The sequence below is a fragment of the Orycteropus afer genome, unplaced genomic scaffold, assembly GCF_000298275.1.
Source record: "Orycteropus afer afer isolate SDZICR_OR568_19922 unplaced genomic scaffold, OryAfe1.0 scaffold00271, whole genome shotgun sequence".
NCBI classification, from domain to species: domain Eukaryota; kingdom Metazoa; phylum Chordata; class Mammalia; order Tubulidentata; family Orycteropodidae; genus Orycteropus; species Orycteropus afer.
This window is the reverse complement of record NW_006921858.1, coordinates 952979-969480: the sequence shown is the minus strand read 5'-3', so window position 1 is coordinate 969480 and position 16502 is coordinate 952979. Positions and strand designations below refer to the sequence as shown.

The window sequence follows — 16502 nt, the reverse complement described above, 5'->3', positions numbered from 1 at the left end:
CAGAAATCTATGTAAATGGAAGAATATCCCATGCTCACAGATAGGAAGATTGAACATTGTGAAAATGTCAATTCTACCCAAAGCAATCTATACATTCAATGCTATCGTAATCCAGATCCCATCAACATTTTTTAAGGATATGGAAAAACCAATCACTAACTTTATATGGAAAGGAAGTAAACCTCGGATAAGCAAAGCACTATTGAAGAACAACAAAGTAGGAGGTCTCACACTGCCAGATCTCAAAACGTACTATACAGCCACAGAAGTCAAAACTGCCTGGTATTGGTATAATGACAGACACAGAGACCAATGGAATAGAATTGAGAACCCAGAAGTAGATCCATCGACCTACGGTCAGCTGATCTTTGAAAAAGGGCCAAAATCCATTAATTGGAGAAGAGAATGTCTGTTTAATAAATGGTGCTGGCAAAACTGGATATCCATTTGCATAAAAATGAAACAAGATCTGTACCTCACACCATACACAAAAACTAACTCCCAATGGATCAAAAACTTAAATGTGAAACCTAAAACTATAGAGTTCCTCAAGGAAAAACTAGGGGCATATTTAGGGGCCCTAATATGTGGCATAAGTAGACAATCAAGCATAACCCAAAATGCACAAACAGCAGAAGAGAAACTAGATGAATGGGACCTCCTAAAAATTAAATTTTTATGTGCTTCCAAAGACTTCTCCAAAAGAGTCCAAAGAGAACCTTCAGATTGGAAAAATATATTTGGCAATGACATATCTGACAAGGAACTTATCTCTAGAATTTATAGAAAACTCCAACACCTCAATAACAAAAGACAATCCAATTAAAAAATGGGCAGAAGACATGAATAGAAACTTCACCAAGGAGGATATTCAAGCGGCCAACAAACATATGAAGAAATGCTCATGATCATTAGCCATTAGAGAGATGCAATTCAAAACAACAATGAAATACCATCTTGATCCAACACTTGTAGCAAAGTTCAACAAGACAGAAAATAAGAAATGCTGGCAAGAATGTGGAGAGATTGGGACTCTCATACACTGCTGGTGGGACTGTAAAATGGTACAACCACTGTGGAAAGCAGTATGATGATTCCTTAAAAAGTTGGAATTAGAAATACCATTTGACCCAGCCATTCCCTTAGTAGGTACATATCCTAAAGAAGTGAGAACCATGAAAAGAACAGACATATGCACACCCATGTTCATCACAGAGCTATTTACAATAGCCAAAAGATGGAAACAACCTAGGTGTCCATTAACTGAGGAATGGATAACCAAATTATGGTACATACACCCAATGGAATACTATGCAACCCTAAAGAATAACCTAGAAACTGCAAAACACTGCATAACATGGATGAACTTGGAGGACACATTTTGTTGAGTGAAATAAGTCAATCACAGAAGGACAAATATTGTATTAGTCTGTTATTGTAAAAGTCAAGGAAAGGTTTAATTTGGAAGGAAATTTTCTTTGTTGGTTACCAGGGGTGGGAGAGGAGGGGAGGCAACACTGTTAGATAGAGATAAGTATTGATTTGGGTGAAGAAAATGGCAATTTACCAAATGTGAGTGATCAACATGGTGGCATTGAGGAAGAGGAAGACATAGAGAGGTACATGGGAGATACAGACCCTTTTGCACGTACAGTACTGCATTGTCAGTGAAGGCAAACATGGGTATACGGGTGGATAGATGGGTGGACAGGCTGAACTAGTAGGTATGTCTGTGTAGCAGAGAGTGTATCCAAGACCATGTATAGGGTTGGCAGACAATGATCCTGGAAGTGTATTTGTATCTGAATTCTCAGGTGTATAGTTGAGCTGACAAGGGACAAGGTTGTAGTCACTTCTTGGTCACAGCCATCTACCCAGAGGGACTGAGTAGTTGAACCTGTGGGCTTGGGACCATACATGGAGGACATCAAGCTCAATTGGCATAACATACTATACAAAACATTGTTCCTTCTCCTACTTTGGCGAGTAGCGACTGGGATCTTAAAAGCTTGCAAGCAGCCATCCAGATGCAACTATGGGTCTCTCCTTGTCCAGCACAAAGAAGAATGAAGAAAACCAAAAGTTCATGGAAACAATTAGTCCTAGCAACTGGTACACCATGCAGTCCGCAACCTATATGACTATGAGACCAGAAGAACTAGATGGTGCCTGGCTACTACTGTCAACCCCTCAGTGGGGTTTCTATGTAGCAGATCCTGAAGAGAGATGGAGAACAATGTGGAACAAAACTCAAAATCATTTGGGAAAAAAAAAAAAAGGAGGGGACCAGGTTTGCTGGTCTGATAGAGCCTGATGGAACCACTGAGACTATGGTCCCTAGATGCCCTTCAGGTCTGGAATTGAATCCACACCTGTGGCTTCCAGCCAAACAATAGCCAGGCATATGAGTTGAACATTTACCTGAAGTAGGTACACTCCTTCTAGAGAACAATCATGGAAGAAAGAAGGGCTGTTTATGCACAGGGAGACAGCTCAGGGGACAGGAGCCCATGGAGGGATGGACACTGGGAAGAGGTAACTGTTGGAAGAAATTGGGAGGGGAGCTGTTGCATTGTGGTATATTGTAGTCAATGTCATGAGACAAAGTGTATGTGAACTGCTGTATGGAATGTGAATTTGCTCTGTAAATTTTCACCAAAATCACAATAAAAAAAAATTAAAATGCCAGTATCTAGATTCTTTTCTACTTCTGTATATTTTGTTTATTCCATTTGATGATGTTATATTGTCACATGGTCATATTTCTGGCATGCCTACTAATTTTTTATTGAATACTTGATGTAGTGGATGAATAATTGGGTCGTAGAGGCTTTGGATGCTATGTTACTATAAAAAAATAAACCCTCCCATCGAGTCACTTCCAACTAATAGCAACCTCCATTGGGTTTCCAAGGCTATAAATCTTTATGGAAGTAGATTGCCCCATCTTCCTTCCATGGAGTGGCTGGTGCATTTGAACCACCACCCTTCTAGTTAGCAGTCAAATACTTAGGCTCTATGCCACCACATCTCCCTTATGTTACTGTAGAGGATTTAATTTTCTGCCAGCAAGTAGAGACAAGACAGGCCAACCATCTTGAGCTAATCAAGGATTGAAGTTATATGAGGCTGTATTTCTAATTTTGTGCGTGGCAGTCTATTTCTGATTTGTTTTTATTCCTAGACCATAACTTTTAGAGGTCTCAAATGAAAACTTATATATGCCTCCACCTAGCAGACTCTGAATTCCAATTTTTGTCACCAGGTACCATGAAGTTGCTAAAATTTCTACCAAATATTTTACCTTCTTAGCCACTATGTTTACTTCATTTCTCATATTCTCATTCAACACATACATACCATTAGAAATAAAACAAAAACCTCAGTGGATAATTGCCTGCTATTTTTTTTTTCTCTGTGTTTGCCTTTTGTACAGAATCATTACTCCTCATACCTGTTACCTTGAAAGCTCTTACCTTCCTTTTTCCCCCCCTTTTCAGTTAGTGAGACTGTTATAAGCTCTAGATTCTGCTCTCTAAACAGCTTCTATGTCCTGAGACATAAATAAGAAATATTCTGAAGAGACAAAAGGAGTAGGGAGTTAGCACAGAACTTGTTGCAGAGCACTTCCTTTCTCTCCAGAATCTTGGTCCTTTAAGTCCTTGTTGCCTTAACTGCTCTCCAAAATCTTTAGATAACTTGTCACCATCATGTTGACCTCTTACTGATAAAGTAAGATAAATTTTTCCTTCTTAACCACAAGAGGAAATCTCCTTTAATGTATGTTTTTACTGTTACTCAAAATTTTTTAATTTTTTACTTAAAGGGTTAATGTTTAATGATCTTATAAGGTATTTTTATGGAACAACTCACTTTCTAATAAGTACAAATAATTAACAGTTTCTGTATTTTAGTAAGGGAACCCTGATGGCACAGTAGTTAAAGTGCTCAGCTGCTACCTAAAAGATCAACAGTTCATACCCACCAGCCAGCCACTCTGCAGGAGAAAGATGTGGCAATCTGCTTCTGTAAAGATTTATAGTTTTGGAAACCCTATAGGGCAGCTCTGCTCTGTCCTACATGGTTTCTATGAGTTGGGATCACCTTGAGTTTGTGGGTTATATTTTAGTAATGCTGAAATGTGTAACTATCACATCCTTGCACACCATCAAACTATTTATGAATTCCCATTATATATAGATATTCACACTAAGATATTAAAAAAAAGCTCAGGGAAGTTTAAAATAAAACCTTGTTTATTGATAGGAATAAAAAAATAAAAATATGTACTGAGTACATACTCTGTCTTAGGTCACTGAAATAAGCTCAGGGGAGTGAAATGAATACAAACATGATCTTTGCCCCCAGAGTCAAATTATGTGTCCAGTTAAGTCTTCTTCCAAAGCAGAATGTTGGTATTATACTAGAAGTATAAGTAAAATGTCTGTGCATTTTTAGAGAAGCAAGATAATTGCATAAAGTTAAACTCAAACATAGATTCATGGTGACAGCTGATGCTGGTCTTGTAGGAAAAATAAAATTCCAAGAGGTAGAGTTTTACTGGAAGAGCAGGCTAGGCAGAAGAACAAAGAAGCAGCAGCATATTCAGGGCATGTTTATCATACTTTGAGATACAAGAAAGGGCATGGATGGTTTGATAGAAAAATAGATAAATAAATCTGATGGAAGAAATAATAGAAGCCTAAGGATAGAGAACCTTCAATGAAAAGACTAATTTGAGAGGGGCTGAGTGGGAGAAGGAGTTCTGGTGGTGTAGTACCTAAGGCATTGGACTGCTAACCAGAAGGTTGGCGGTGCAAACCCACCAGCCACTCCACAGAAGGAAGACTGGGCCACCTACTTCCATAAAGATTTACTGCCTCAGAAATCCAGTGGGGTCACAATGAGTTGGAATTGACTCGATGGCAATGAGTTTGTTTGTTTTTTTTTTTTTTTTTTTTTTTCAGTTCTGAGTGGGAGAGAAGAATCCCAACAGAGGTTTGTGGAAGAAACTAGAGAAAGCCACTAGAGCTTGGCAGGATATAATGAAGGGCTGAATTAGAGGGCATTGTCCATGGAAGGAATTTGACAGGTACTAGGGAAAAAAAGGCACTGTAAACAGGACTAGCACAATTTGAGGACTGTTTATATCAACACTGCCCAATAGAACTATAATGTGTAATTTTAAATGTTCTAGTAGCCACAATTTAAAAATCAAAAGAATAAGAGAAAATAATTATAAACATACATCTATTTAAGTATTTTGATCCAAAATATAATTACAATATATAATCTGTATAAAAATATTGAGATATTTTGCATTTTTATTTTTATAATAGGTCTTCAAAATCCAGTCTGTACTTCACACTATATAGAGAGAGCTCAATTTGAATGCAAAATTTTCATTGGAAATACTTGATCTGCATTTACATTTTATAAAATTTACAGGTGAAAGAGTTTCTCAAACATAGTTAAAAGTTTCCCAATAACTGAATTGAGTGCTAGAAATCATTTTCCTTTAATAGTCACATTCATCCTAACAAAACTTGTTCTTTTTTAGATGAAATGATTTGAATTTAAAGTCAAACATATCCATTTCAAAACTATGTCTGCCTGGTTTAAGTAAATTCACTCACTCTTGCATCACCTTAGTGTTATTAACATCACATTCAAAGGTGCATTTCATAAATTGGAAAAAAAAAAAAAACCCTCATTGCTATCAAGTCAGATCCGACTCATAGAGACCCCCGTTGGGTTTCAAAGGCAGTAAACCTCTACACAAATAGATTTTCCCATCTCCCTTCCATAGAAGGGGCTGGTGGGTTTGAACCACCAATCATCTGGTTAGCAGTCCAATGCCTTAGGCACTGCACCACCAGAGCTCCTTCCTTAATTGAAAGAAACTCTAAATCCACTGATAGGAAAAAAATTGTTCCTCATACTTTTCTTGTATTGGATATTTTTCACTTTTTATGAAATATTATTTCTAGTTTTCATATTCCTCTAAAAATTAACATAAGTTAAATTTCTTTTATCATCTCTTCAACTACAAATTATTTTATTTTTTGTGCAAGAATTCAACCCATAGCATAGCTGGTCAAAATAGCTTTAAATTTTTTGTTGGCCTTTTAACTTAGAGCCTGATGATTAATTTTGTCACTCCTATTTTGACTGTTGAAAGGAAACTTATCAAATTTACTATGCCCATCTTTCGTCTTGCTCCCTTAGTTGTCTTAAAAATTTTGTAACTCAGGAAGGAACTTTTTCATTTTGCTCTACCATGACAAATTGCAGTTAGTAATTCACAGTGGCCGCAACAATAGACTCAAACATACTAATAATGTTCATGAAGAGACACAGAACCAGGCAACATTTATTCTGTTGTCCATAGGTTGCCATGAGTCAGAGCCAACTTGAAGACAACTAACAACACTATTCATTGTGAATCTTGTAATATATTATTCCAGTATCCTTTTTCTTTATTGTTCTGGTCATAAAACTTGTTTTCTTTTTCATTTGATTCTGCAACAGGAACATGCCTTCATTTTTCATTTCAAAATGTGCTCACACTTATTTGTTTAAACTAGAAAATTAATGTGTTTATATTATAATCAAACCCACCCACTGCTGTTGAGTGGATTCCAGCTCATAGTGACCCCCATCGAGTTTCAAAGGCTGTAAATCTTGACAGAACTAGTTTGCCTCACGTTACTCCGATAGACAAGCTGGTGGGTTTGAACCACCGACCTTCTGTTTAGCAGCCAAATACCTTACCCAGTACACCACCAGAGTGCCTTATAATTAAAGTAACAAGTATTTCAATTTAATATCCAATTTTGATTTATTATAGGTATTAGTGTAGTTCTTATTGGCTCCAGAAATTTTTTAAAAAACTTTTTTTGTGATTTGGGTGAAAGTTTATAGAGCAAATTTATTTTCCATACAGCAGTTCATACACATTTTATTTCATGACTTGACTGCAATTCCCCACATTGTAACAGCTCTCTTCTCACTTCTTCCCCATAGTTACCTCTTCCTGTGTCCTTCTTTCCTGTGCATTCCTGCCCCCTGAGCTATCTTCCTGTGCAAACGCTGCTCTCATGATTGATCCTCTAAGGAGTGTGTCTACCTGATATAAATGTTCACCCTATATGTCTGTCTGTTGTTTGGCTGAAAGCCACAGGAGTTGCCTTTAGAAAATTATTCATATAAGCACATTACAGTGTTAGATCCTTGCATGGAAAAAATAATTTGAATTGAATCTGTCTACTGACTCAACTAGATCATTGATGTGTGTAACACTAGAAAGGATACACAGGCTTGAATGCACACTACAACAATAATATCACACAGTACAACAGTTAAAATGAAATATATTGTTGTCACTTGCCATCAAATCAGTTCTGACTCATGGTGGCCTTATTCATGACAGAACAAAATGTTGCAAGATCCTACACCATCTTCATGATTTTGGTATGTTTGAGTCCATCATTCTTGTGGCTATTGCGTCAATCCACCTCATTGAGCATCCCTCATTTTCTTTGACTCACTCTCTACTTTACCAAATATGATGTCCTTTGTCAATTACCTGTTCATCTGTCAGTTTGTGGTACTCTGGTGCCTTGCATGTACTTATGTTGTGGAAGTTATGGCACTGGTGTTTCAGATATCAACCAGCAGGGTCACCCATGGCGAACAGGTTCAGTGGGGCTTCTAGACTAAGATAGACTAGGAGCTCTGATAGCATAGTGCCTAAGGCATTTGACTGCTAACCTGAAGGCTGGTGGTTCAAACCAACTAGCCACTCCTCGGAAGGAAGGTTGGGCAATCTACTTCCGTAGTGATACCGCCTTGGGAACCCAAGGAGGGGTCTATGAGTCAGGTCCAACTCAACGGCACATAACAGCAACAGAAGGTCTATTTGCTTCCCAGAATCAACCAATGAAAATCCTATAGATAATAAGAGAAAGTGAAATATAGTACTACTAAGACAATAAAAGGAGCTCTGGTAGCGTAGTGCCTAAGGCACTTGACTGCTAACCAGAAGGCTAGCGGTTCAAACCCACCAGCCACTCCTCGGAAGGAAGATGGGGCAATCTACTTCCGTAGTGATAACTGCCTCAGAAATATGAGTCGGGTCCGACTCGAGGGCACATAACAACAACAAGAGAATAAAGTTGCATATGATGGAAAAATATTTTACACTGCTTCTATTTTTTAATTTAAATGGATTAAAATTAAATAAAATATAAAAGTTCCTCACACATACTAGGCACAAGTCTTAATTGTCATATGTAGCTAGTGGCTACTGTATTGGATAGCACAGGTCTAGGGTCATGTGAGAGTTAAAAAATAGATTTTACAATAACAATAACACCAGGGAGGTACTCCTTAGAACAATCAACCATATGAGATCAAAATGCAACAGTTACCCAGGGATGAAGCTCAGAAGGCAGGAAGGGATAGGAAAGAAGGATGAATGGAAATGGTAAACACAAGGAGGAAGTGGGAAGAGTGGTGTTACATTGTGGGAATTGCAATCAACATCACCAAATAAGATGTGTATGTTGTATGAAAAAACAATTTGCTTTGTAAACTTTTACCTAAATCACAGTAAAAAGTTAAAAAAAAAAATTATTTTTTAAAAAAAGATCTTGTTTATGCATTAGGTATTGGTTTAAGTAAAAAAAAAAAAAAAAAAAAACATTTTAAGCCAATGTGTGGCTTAAAGGAGGACAGAGATAGAAATTGGTATGGTGGTACACTAAAATGTGGAGAAAATATGGTGAGTTTGCTTATGGAGAGGTATCCTTTACCAGGAGTACTAGGGATGGAAATGGAGATGAGGGTGGGTGGATGAGCAGGGGAAATGAGGACATGGAGTCTAGGAGACAGAGGGAGAGGTCCTTTCTCTTGACCAAAAGATGTTCACCCCACCTACTGAATTTCTCAGGGGTTTAATCAGAGAAGATACAGGTTGTGGTAGGCATTTAAAAATCAAGGCACTGCTTTAGTGGTGATCAGAAAATCGAGGCACTGGTATATGGCTGGGAACAAAACAATGATAAAAGCTGTTCCGCCTAATAATAGAAGTTCAGGCCCAGGTGTTAATGAGCTGGGAGAAAGGATGGGGGTGAGGGTGCCCTCTCCTGCCTCCAGATAGAAGAATCAGAGAGTAAAAAAGTTGCAGAGACAGAATAGGACTAAAGTGAAAGGATGGGAAAAGAGGATGGGAAAAGGGGATGTAAAGTGTCCATTTCTAAGAAACTCAAAGGCACAAAGTACAGCAACCTGAATACCTGTGCTGATGCTGGTGGTGGATCTGAGTGCTGAGTAAAAGCCCAAGAATTTTAATGCTCTGGAACCTTCTGCAGAGAACAGCCCAATCTTTATATCTGTAATGTGAGATCATGCCCATTGCATAAAAGAACTGTAGTTTCTGCATTTACCTGAGGTAGATAAACTCCTTGGAGAAAAAAATCATGGGAGAAAGAAGGGCTGCTTGTGCACAGGGAGACAGCTCAGGGAGCAGGAGTGCATGGAGGGATGGATACAGGGAAGAGGTAACTATCGGGAGGAAGTAGGAAGGGAGCTGTTGCATTGTAGTAAATTGTGGTCAATGTCATGAGACAAAGTAGATGTGAACTGCTGTACAGAAAGTGAATTTGCTCTGTAAATTTTCACCCAAATCACAATAAAAAAAAAAAAAAAAGAACTGCAGTTTCTGGACTCTTAGCATGCTTTGCTTTATACTTTAGTTCTGAAATTGTGTGTCTGGGAATCTAACTTAAGAAGATAGAAATAAGTGAAAAGAAAATATATATGTATAAAATATGTATCATTGTGCAAAACTGGAAACAATCTAAATATACAATGATAAAGGAATAGTTAAATGATAGATTAACCTCCATTTAAAAGAAGAAACCTTTAAGATAAAACTCACATACGGGGGGCGGGGGGGGGGCGCGGGGATGACTAAGTGAAGCACAAGACATTTTATGGCAGGGAAACTGTTCAACATGTTACAATAATGGTGGACACATGCATCTATCAAAACCCATAGGACTGCACAGCACACAAAACTAACCCTAATGTAAACATGTTGTTGTTGTTGTTACGTGCTGTAGAGTCGGACCCAACTCATAGCGACCCCTCCTTGAGTTTCCAAGGTGGTATCACTATGGAAGTAGATTGCCCAACCTTCCTTCTGAAGAGTGGCTGGTGGATGTTAGTTAATGACAATGTATCCATATTGGTTCAACAGTTGTAACAAATATGTACCACAGGAATACAAGATGTCAATAATAGGAGAAACAGTGTGCAGGTAGGGAAGAGATATATGGGAACTCTCTGTGTTTTCTGCACAGTTTTTCTATAAACCTAAAACTGCTCCAAAAAACTAAAGTCCATCTGAAAACTTACGTAAGCAATATTAAAGTGTTAACACAGTCTATTCCTTCCTCCCTTTATCCCTCCCTCCATGATCACAGGAAACTGCACTGCACTCGGAACTACATCCACCTAAACCTGTTCCTCTCCTTCATCCTGAGAGCCATCTCCGTGTTGGTCAAGGACGACATCCTCTACTCTAGCTCCGGCACACTGCACTGCCCTGACCAGCCATCCTCATGGGTAAGATGTGCCCATGGTCAGGGTTTCCTCACAGGTGTTTTCCCTAGGCCAGCTGTCCTTCCACAAAACATGAAGTAGTACAGGATAGCTTTCGTGGACTCCAGCCACCAGCCACCCTGTACACTGCCTCTGTCCCTTAGACTTCATTCCGACTTCTCAGCACTGACACAAGGGGGCCTCTGCAAATCCTGGTCAGGTCTGAAAATCAAAAAGGGTCTGGCAAAAAGGAAGGTGATGGGGCAGCAGAATCGGCCTAGAAGATGAGACATCAGCGCAGGCACAAAACAGCACCAAGATAAGAGGTTGAATGGCACTGAGGCAGAGAGGTGATGCCAGGTCTAGTGGAGTCCAGGTCCAGGGGCTGGGGAGTTGGGGACACTGTGAGAGCTGACTCACAGCCAGCTTTTGATTACAAGGAGCAATCAGCAGCGGTTCTAGGTTGGAAAGTCTTGACATAGATGAACACATGCCGAACTCCATTTCTGTCTAAATTGCCTAGATCCTGAGTAGCAAATGCTCTTTTCCAACTGCTGGGGTGAAATCACTTTGTCCAATGAATAAATCCCATGAAGTAGGCAGTACTGTTTAGTGTCCTATTATGGACCCATTTGAATGTCTGTTGCTATACTTAGATCCAACTCTTCAATACAAGGATAAATAATCTTAATTACTAGCTTCTACAAAGACATCATAGGCTCCACTTCACACTGCCCATGCTGTTCTTCACCATTGGCTATATTTGGGATGGTTATTTAGTACAAAATCATCTCAGTTTAATATAACAAATACTTATTGAGCACCTCCTATATACAAGTCAATCTACTAAGTTTTTCTCTACTATTAACATAATGCTACAAGAGCCTCAGGATCTTTGGGAAGCATTTGGCATCCAGATACACCATTCGTGATTTGAGATTGTAACTGTGGATGTTGGCTACTCTCTTCTCTCAAAAACCAGAAATGCTAGACTCTCCTCTCAACATTCCAAAAGATAGAGTCATCTGCTGACAGAGTTACTTTGGGGTGGACAGCTTTGGATTAATTTAGTTTTAAGGTAGTGAGTCCCTTTATATTTCTGCAGAATATCAGCTGTTTCATAGTCAGATGCCCCATCATGCTTTTCCTACAGGTAAATAAGTATATTTCTGGGTATGTGGATTGAATTAATAAGGTGAGCCTATTATCATAATAGGAGTAGCTCTGGTAGCGTAGTGCCTAAGGCACTTGACTACTAACCAGAAGGCTGGCAGTTCAAACCCACCAGCCACTCCTTGGAAGGAAGATGGGGCAATCTACTCCCGTAGTGATACTGCCTCAGAAACCCAAAGAGGAGTCACTATCCCACTGGAAGGCACTTAACAACAACAACAACATTATCATAATAGGAGCTCTAGTGATGTAGTGCCTAAGGCATTTGACTGCTAACCAGAAGCTGGCAGTTCACACCCACCAGCCACTCCTCAGAAGGAAGGTTAGGCAATCTACTTCCTTACAGGTATCTCCTCAGAAACTCAAGGAGGTGTCGCTATGAGTCGGATCCTATAAAATGGCAGTGAGTTTTTGTTTGTTTGTTTGTTTTGTTTTTACTGTTGTCATAATAAAACTAACCACTACATACTTCATCTTCAAAATCACCACTTCCCAAGTGGAAGTCAGACCCGATGTTCTTGCCCTAAGAGTCTGCCCTAACAGGAAGAGCAGAGAAGCAAGGCAGACTCTGCTCTGAGGGTATCTTCTCTATATGGGTCTCAAAACTTTAATGATTCCTCTATCCTTAGCTCTTTATTAAAGAAACAGAGGGTTATTCAGGGAGTATTGACCTTTGATGTTGTTATTACCAAAACCAAACCCACTGCTAGTCAATTCTGACTCATAACAACTCTATAGGACAGAGTAGACATTGTGTTTCCAAGGCTATAAATCTTTACAGAAGCAGACTGCCTCATCTTTCTTCTGTGGAGCAGTTGGTGGGTTAGAACTGCTGACCTGTTGGTTAGCAGCTGAATGCTTTAACCATTATACCACCAGAGTCCTTGTTGTTGTTATGTGCCGTCAAGTCGGCCCCGACTCATGGCAACCCCTCCTTGGGTTGCCAAGGCAGTATCACTATGGAAGTAGATTGCCCAACCTTCCTTCCAAGGAGCGATTCATAAGGACTCCATGTGCAATGCAACAAAATGTTTCCCAGTGCTATACTATTCCCATGATCAGTTGCAGATCAGACTATCCTGTTCAATAGGGTTTTCACTGGCTAATTTTAGGAAGTTGATCACCAGCCTTTTTCTTAGTCTATCTTAGTCTGGAATCTGCTGAAACCTGTTAACATCGTAGCAACCTGCAAGCCACTGATAGAAGAGTGGTGGTTGTGCTTGAAATGCATTGGCCAAGAATTGAACCTGGGTCACCTGCATGGAAAGCGAGAATTCTACCACTGAGCCACCACTGCTTCCTCTGTTGATCCTTGATAAACCCACAGATATTGTTGTCCTAGAGCAAGTGATTTTAACTTTCTCTTGCCCTGTAGCCCCAAAAGATCTGGCCCATTTCACACTTACAGGGCCTGAAGGAAATGAGCCCTCAGAACTCCTAGGAGTGGAATGGGTGGTTGGGCAGCTCCTCCAGTGGTTCTGTTCTGCCACAGCTACCCAGCCCAGCCCCTCAGCTGGGACTGCAGGCCCTTCCCTTTCTGTCCTTTACTGAGCTGCTCTTGAATGCCAGGTGGTTTCTGTGAACACTGTTGGTTAATTCTCAGTACCCTTCAAAATAGCAATTAGCCCATTTTACAAATGAGGAAACTGGGGCTGCAAGAAACCTTTGAGCAACTTGTTAAAAGTCACACAACAAGAATGTGTCAGGACTCAAGCTCAGTGATGCTTGTGCACAGTCAAATGCTAAACGCCAGGACTCCCTGAAGACTGGACCCTGGGAGCTGCATGGAATGGCCAAGTTCTAAAATTGGGAAGGAAAAACAATTTTAGCTCCCATTTTTTCTCCCAGTGTTGGCAATCCAGCTCCATGAGAGCAGTGGGTGGGGACCCTAGCTGTGCCGCTCACCAGCTTTTCCCCACCACTTCTAGACCAACTCCATGATCCTAGGAAAGAGTGCAGGCCAGGAAAAGAGATATGGAAAATGGGAGAAGGGGAAAAAAGAAAAAAGGAGGAAGCAAAGAGACAAATGAGACAGGAGAGAATGAAAGAAGGGAAAATAAAAAGAAATGGCTTTTTCCCTTACGATCTCCCATTTAAAAAAAAAAAAAAAAACTATCAAGTCAATTCCAACTGATAGCAACCCTACGGAACAGAGTAGAACTATCCCATAGAGTTTCCAGTCTGCTTTCTGGAAGCAGGCTGCCACATCTTTCTTCCACAGAGGGGCTGGTAGGTTTGAACCACTGACCCTTCATTAGTTGCTGTGCCACCAGGACTCCACATTCTCCTATAAAGACTGGTAAGATTCTTATCAGTCAGCTAGACTGGTAGTTAGACGTCAGCCTAAGCAACAAGAAAAACATATCCTGTCTTTCAGTTACAGATTTTGGAAATTTTTGTTCCCAGCTAGATTTAACCAAACCAACATTATTCTCCAAAGCTGAGCATATGGGCATCTCTCCCAAAATAGGTAACTTAGCTCTTTTTCTCACAGTATAAGCTGCAGCCAAGAATATGAAAAGGTCTATTCCCTCTCAAGATTGAAGGCTTCTGTACTCCTGCCAAATGTACCCAGCTGACAGACAGGCAGAGAGAACAACTAATTATGCTTCCAGCCTCTTCCCCAGTGGCTGGGCCATGAGGCAGAGGCTTCTGGGCCGAGCATGTTAGCCACAGCCATGAGGCTTTGTGTGGGTCCACTGGGCTGTGCAGAGGGACTCTGGGGGATTCTAGAGCATTGTCAGTAGTGCCAGACTCCACAGCAGAGGTGATAACTGCATGCAGAATCAGGCCTGGCCTCCAAAAGGGCATTGTGCATATGACTATCTAGATACTGAGTGATCAGGCTTTATTAAGTATATTTTTATTTTGTTTAGGGGTTGAATTTTCATTTTTGGATGCAGTGGTAGAATGTTCAGGACGAATATTTCAGAGGAATGCATTATATATAGGCCGCCTCATGAGAAGCAAGCCAGCAGTTCAATCTCACCATAGAAGAGAACAGATTTCACATAGGCTGTATATCAGAAACCAAACCAAACTCACCACCATTGTGTCAATTCCAGCTTACAGCAACCCTATAGAACAGAGTAGAGCTGCCCCATAGGATTGCCAAGGCTGTAAATCTTTATGGAAGCAGACTGCTTCATCTTTCCCCTGCAGAGTGGCTGGTGGGTTCAAACCACTGACCTTTTGCTTTAACTGTTCCACCAGAGCTTCGATAGGCTCTATGGAATTTAAAAGAGCCCCCTAATTTAAGGTTTACTAAAATGTTCCTTGGTGCTTCCTTGAGAGCCAAACCCTCCCTACCTGAGAAGGGTATACTTGGAAGCCTTGAGCTCTCCAGCAAGGCTGACACATTTAAACAAGGATACCAGGGAAAAACAGTTGCCATCAAGTCAACTCCAATACATGGTTGATCACGTGTGTGTCAGAGCTGATCTGTAGTCCATAGGGTTTTCCTTTTCAAATGTCTTACTGTGTTTTTGATGAAAGTTTACATAGTAAATTAGGTTCCTATTTGGCATTTTCTACACAAATTGTTCAGTGACATTAGTTACATTTTTCACAATGTGTCAGCATTGTCTTTAATTGTGCTCTGATTATTCTGCTTCCAGAACTCTAGTTTTCCTGACCCCTTATTTTCTCATCTTTTCTTTAGAATAAAAACTTTTGGGTCTCATATAGATGATTTTTTAATGGAGCATGAGGTCACCTTGGGATACTTTCAGTTCAAGGTTTAGAGAATATCTCAGGCCCAACAGACATGAGCAGACACATGCACACCTTTGTTCATTGCAGCGTTATTTGCAAGAGCGAAAAAAAAAAAAAAAATGGAAACAGCATAGGTGCCCTTCAGTAGATGACTGGATAAGCCAAATGTGGTACATCCATATAGTGGAATACTATACAACCATGAATAATAATGATGAGTCTGCAAAACATAACATGGAAGGATCTGGAGGACATATGCTAAGTAAAATAAGTCAATCACAAAATGTGGTAGTTATGTTTATGTGTCAACTTGTCTGGGCTTGGTTGAGTGCCTGGGCAGCTGAATGTAGTTATTCCCCATGGTGAGACTGGTAATTAACTCCATGGTTCAATCTATTGGAGCAGCTGACTAGCTGCTTTGGGTATGTAATCTGCTTCCCATATTATAAGCAGCAGCTTTGGGAATGGTCTCTAGCTTATGGCATGCTTGAACCCTGCATATAGCTGTGTCATCATTCAGCAGCCTGCCATGCTCTGCCGATCTTGGGACTTTTAATGGACTTGAATTAATGGCCTGCCATGTGGTTTGGTAATATTGGGACTGTGCCTTTTTACTTGTCAACCTTGGGCTTGTCAGCCTCAGCAGCCAGCAGCTGTCTGAGTGAAGAAAAGCCTCTAGGTTCAGTGGGCTGGGATCAGGAGGCAGAGTTGAACCCCGAGGTTGAGTGGCTTTCACCCAGCCCGTAGAGCCTGGCACTTAGAACTTGGACTTAAAGCCTCCAAGTTGTAAGAGAATAAATTCCTGTTTGTTAAAGCTGCCCCATTTATGGTATATTCTTGTCAGAGCAGCATTAGGTAACCAGAACACATGAGGACAAATGATCCCACTTTTATAAAATAAGAATAAATATATAAAAGAGGCGGGGCAAGATGGCGGACTAGGCAGAAGGATTGCACAGACCCTCTTCAACAAAGAAAAGGGAAACCAATTAACACAGACACAGAAG

At 40.2% G+C, this 16502-nt stretch overlaps 1 protein-coding gene across 1 annotated transcript in view; it reads left to right on the top strand.

Annotated features, from left to right (window-relative positions):
• The window catches only part of VIPR2 (vasoactive intestinal peptide receptor 2), a 356746-nt gene that overhangs the window by 316539 nt on the left and 23705 nt on the right, over positions 1–16502 (top strand). The window contains exon 6 of the mRNA XM_007950386.1: positions 10491–10632. Within this exon, the coding sequence (XP_007948577.1) occupies positions 10491–10632 (142 nt within the window). The remainder of the gene's footprint in view (positions 1–10490; positions 10633–16502) is intronic.